At 42.1% G+C, this 4,658-nt stretch overlaps 1 protein-coding gene across 1 annotated transcript; it reads right to left on the bottom strand.

Annotated features, from left to right (window-relative positions):
• Window positions 1-2,158: 2,158 nt before the first annotated feature.
• SARC_02463 (hypothetical protein) lies at window positions 2,159-2,824 on the bottom strand (the record flags this gene model as incomplete). The annotated part of the gene is made up of 2 exons (XM_014303769.1): window positions 2,159-2,480; window positions 2,550-2,824. The coding sequence occupies 2 exons, from the start codon at window positions 2,822-2,824 to the stop codon at window positions 2,159-2,161; spliced, it is 597 nt and encodes a 198-aa protein (XP_014159244.1).
• Window positions 2,825-4,658: the final 1,834 nt, after the last annotated feature.

Here is a 4,658-nt window from a genome sequence, read left to right as displayed (position 1 = left end):
TATATAATATTATATTATATATATATATATATATATATATTATATATATATATATATATATATATATATATATATATATATATATATATATATATATATATATATATATATATATATATATATATATATATATATATATATATATATATATATATATATATATATATATATATATATATATATATATACACACACACATATATATATATATAGTTAGGCCCTTTAGTAGCAACAATATAGAATCAAACCTAAAACCCTAAACCCTAAAACAAACTTAATCTGCTCTCGGAAGTCTGTTAAGTATTACTCAACTCTTGGGAGTAATTTAAGCAACTTGATTAGCTCTCGAGAGTGAGCTAACTCTGATGACTTCCATAAATCAAAGAGGGGTTCTTGCTGTAAAATCTGGCCTGAGACCTCTAGTCTCTCAAGTCATATCATATTGAGCCACTAAATCATATATTAAGAAATGATAAAAACCCGATATGTGGTTATTTGATGCCCTTTTTTACAGAAGTGCTATGCTTTTTACTCATGTTCAGATGTGGTCACCGGATGTTTCTTTCAACTGTGTCATTGTTTTACAGTTGGACATGCGATGTACGTCCGTAAGCAGGTTTAAATATGTCGCTGATATAGTATGGAAACTGTGCTACTTGATCTGGTATATTACGAAACATTTCTAAACTATTGTTTATTAAGTCCTATGCGTAGTAGTGTCTGTGTACTTGCAACAATTATTTTCTTTCTTCAACTTTGCTTCCAGTTTCTCATCAACTAGCCCTCATATCTAGGCGCTGCCTACCATCCAGTTGATGAAAGATTGCTGCCGTATTAAGCACTACCCGTAAATTAGAAACAACCTTTTTGTTTCTGCGGCAAAATTGGCAAAATTCGTGACGGGCGCATCCTTCCAATTGCTGTCGAGATTACACTATCATTCCCTACAAGGAAATACAGGAGTAGGTTATTGATAAAGTGCAAGGTGGTAGACTTTAAATAAAGTGCAAATGATTTGTTTTTGTTTTTGACCTCACTTTTGGTTTTACACCTAAGGTGTTTGTGCCTAGAAACAACCGTATCGTTTCTGCAGCAAAATTGGCAACATTCGTGACGGGCGCATCTTTCAAATTGCTGTCGAGATTGCATTATCATTCCCTACACGGTATTACACGAGAAAGTTGTTGTTAGTGTGTAAAGTGGTAGACTTTAAATAGAGTGGAAATGCAAATTTTTATTTTTGACCTCACCTGTGGTTTTACACCTAAGGTGTTTGTGCTACTGCTCAATCGCTTGGGCTGGTCAGGGTGAAAACTCATATTGTCAGTATAGGTAGTCTTCTGCAGAACACTTTACACTTCGATACCTTTTTATTTCAACTTCTCGCTACTTAGTCTCACACAAACCATTAGAAAAAAAACAAGCGACAGCTAAAATACGGTCAAGGTTCAATTTGCATAGTGACAAGAATGGCATGATTTTGTACCAAGAATAATTTTTTCCAACACAAGTGGCGGATGACGACAGTCGTACCGTTCTTGGTACAATACACAACAAGGCGATGGTCTTTATGGCTAGCAGAAAGTTACAACTGAAACAGGCTCCATAGCTGCTGATAGTCAAGTCTATCCAGTCACCGTTGATTGCCCAGCTCTCAACTCCGTCATGTTATCAGATGTGTGCAAGTCACCGTATCGTGACGATACACATATAGGACATTCGCCAGTGTCACTCACACATGCGAAGGCAATTGTCGCTTCCCCACCGCTGTCTCAGTGGTGCTTATAAATTCAACTGACGGAGGCTAAAGTACTTTCAGCAGATAGTCTATCTGGTCAAGACAACGTGACAAGTAGTCGACGAATACAGTTAGTAGTCCCTCCACATACTCAATATGAGCTCTAACCTTATTTATATCCTTGATACTGCTAATCCAAATCCAGCGTTGGCGCTTCTGGAGTACGCATATGGTGACGTGTCCTGTATTGCATTAATGAGCGGTTACTGGTCCTACAGTCACAAAATGATCTGTATCAATATGGGCCACCTTCCGTACAGCCAGTCGGTCATAGTTCATTTTTTCATCATTCAGTTTATTCACAATGAAGAGGGAAGGAAATAAGAACTTGTATTGTTCAATAGCGATACCAAAGTCCGTTTATGCAAGTGGAAGTGCTTTATTCTCGGGTGGTGGTGGGCCAGGACGTATATATGCGTCTCCTACCAGGGAGTCGGATTTAAAAATGTCTCGGATAACGTACTTTGTGGTGTTGCCCGTCTCGTCTTTGAAAGCCACTCTCTGCTCTAGGATGGACGTGTGATCACAGCGCAAAGACCCCGCCCCGTCCTCTGGCAGAATGAGTCTGCAGGTGTCATGAGCCACATAGGACACAACCTGCTCAGGCCCAAATGTAGAATAATTTGAGGCGGTCTCATCTGAAGTTATCTCTTGGTCCGGCAGTTGCTCGACTGGGCCTCCACTATCAGAAGTATACGCAATATACTATGGTTCATGTGAAGTAGCAGTCACCCCTGCTGTATTACAATACGTGCTCGGTTGGCTAGCCGTAGTTTTCAACACTTTGTTGATACTGATGTAGTGTGCAGATATAATCGTGTCACGCGGGGTAGTGGGGCGCACTACGACGGTATTCCCGCACATATATACGGGTTTGGGGATAGTCGAGGTAACTCTGCAATGGCCGAGGTTCACTGGTTCAGTATCACCATCTAAGACCAAGACCTTTTGATCCTTGAATAACCGCTCATTTGTTTCACATTTCAACGATGCCAGACGCGGCACCCGCAGGTGCAACTTGACCATAGGCATCCCAAACACAGCTCGATACATTACATTCCCTAATTACCAAGTGTTTTTTTTCTCATTCAAGTTTGTCCGGCGGGGGAATCGGTACAAACAAAGCCACATCTTTGCCCCAGCTACTGGTGTTGATGGGGTAGCAGCTTTACGCGGCTCGTAAAGACGAATACGCAGACTGATCGCTAGCATGAGGCAGGAGTAGGCAACCTGGTACTTTGTCGTTCAGTCAAATACAACTCTTTCCCTCGTCATGTCAGAGCGAACATCCGCCCTATCATATCCTAGTATATAAATTGACCACCAGGATAATACTGCCAAACGGAAAACTATCCCTGGTTCAACTGCAAGAACAGGAAATTTAATGTCAAAGCAAATTCTTGACTTATCAGTGCAGGTCTGAATCCAGTGTTCACGTTTATATTTATAGACTCATCTTCACAGTTTGTGTCAATTACCGGTCCTGTTCACTCCTCCGCGGATCACACCTCTCTAGGGACACCAACGTGGTGGGTCAAGTACTTTAGAAGACTGGCGTTTGGCGTGACCATACCGGTTGCTATCCTGATCCTGGTAGCCGCCCCGGCAAAACGAACGGCCCCTAGAGTAAAAGCATTGTTCGCGAGTGTTTCGGGCAATAGAATGTCCACGGTCCTGTCGATTGTGATAGTCGCGGTCACGAGATTGGTTATGATTTCTGTGCATCGGTGAACGACTAGCAGATTGACTGCGGCTTTCTCGGTTGCGGTCGATGTACATACACATCCGCAGTCCCTATTTTTTCTGTCATATATGCCGCCTGCATAGGCCCAACGATGTCAAGAAATGGAGCAACTGCTCTTTTGGAAGGCTGTCATAGGCAGTTGGCACGAATGTACGCATAGCGAGGCGCAACTCCTCCAAGTCATCAAACAATTTCACAGCATCGCGAATCCACACTTTGACAAGTGGCCAGCGAACTTTCGCCGCTAACATACATATTGGAAGTAATGCTTGGTGGGCGAACATTACTTCTGCTGGTTTAGAACGCAACGACCAGTAGTACTGAAAATAAAACACACACAGTGCCATCCAGCTGCAAATGTCAACCTATACCCGGCAAGTGATGCAAGGTTCTACTGGTTTATTTCTAGGATCGAGAAAAGTTGTACTTAGCCATTCGTCAATCTTGTTGAGGGCATGGGCTCGTCATCTTAGGTGGTGCTTCATCCACCGCTGGGAATATCTTATCCACTTCAAACTCTCGCCAGATATCCGCACGTTCCGGCTCAGACGATGAAGGTTGTTTCCCAACAATGTATATCGATGGGGGCCTGCGGGGGTTGTAGAGATTCCACAGGCATTGATGGCGATCCATATATACATGTATATCAGAACGCGTCCGTTTGCTTCATCAGTAGCATCACGCTGATCAAGAATATAGCCTTTTGTCATCGTCAAGAGTGTTAATCATGGGTACACCAAGACCAGAAACGGAATAAAACTGTAATCAATCGAAAGGATTCTTGACGCTAATACCCTCCACCGCAGATGAAAACATGCCATTACCGGTGTAATAACGGAGAAGGTTAGTACCTTGCTTAGAATGTAGCTGGTAAATGGCTGAGAGGTCCTCATATCAGGCCAGATCAGAGATATAAAGAAGCTTCAAGCGTGAATCCGTAGTAGTGGTTGAGTTCAAGGAACGAGCAACCTCAATTAATTCAAAATTGTCTTTCCGTTTGGCGAGGCGGTCGCAAAACCATAAGGTGATATCGAAAATTGTTTGATCTCAGTCACAGTAGGATCAGATCGAAGGCCACACCAAACTGAACCAGTAAGATCAATAATCGCATAGAGT

This window comes from Sphaeroforma arctica, assembly GCF_001186125.1.
Source record: "Sphaeroforma arctica JP610 unplaced genomic scaffold supercont1.111, whole genome shotgun sequence".
Classification (NCBI taxonomy): Eukaryota; class Ichthyosporea; order Ichthyophonida; genus Sphaeroforma; species Sphaeroforma arctica.
This window is presented reverse-complemented; position numbering and strand designations above follow the sequence as displayed.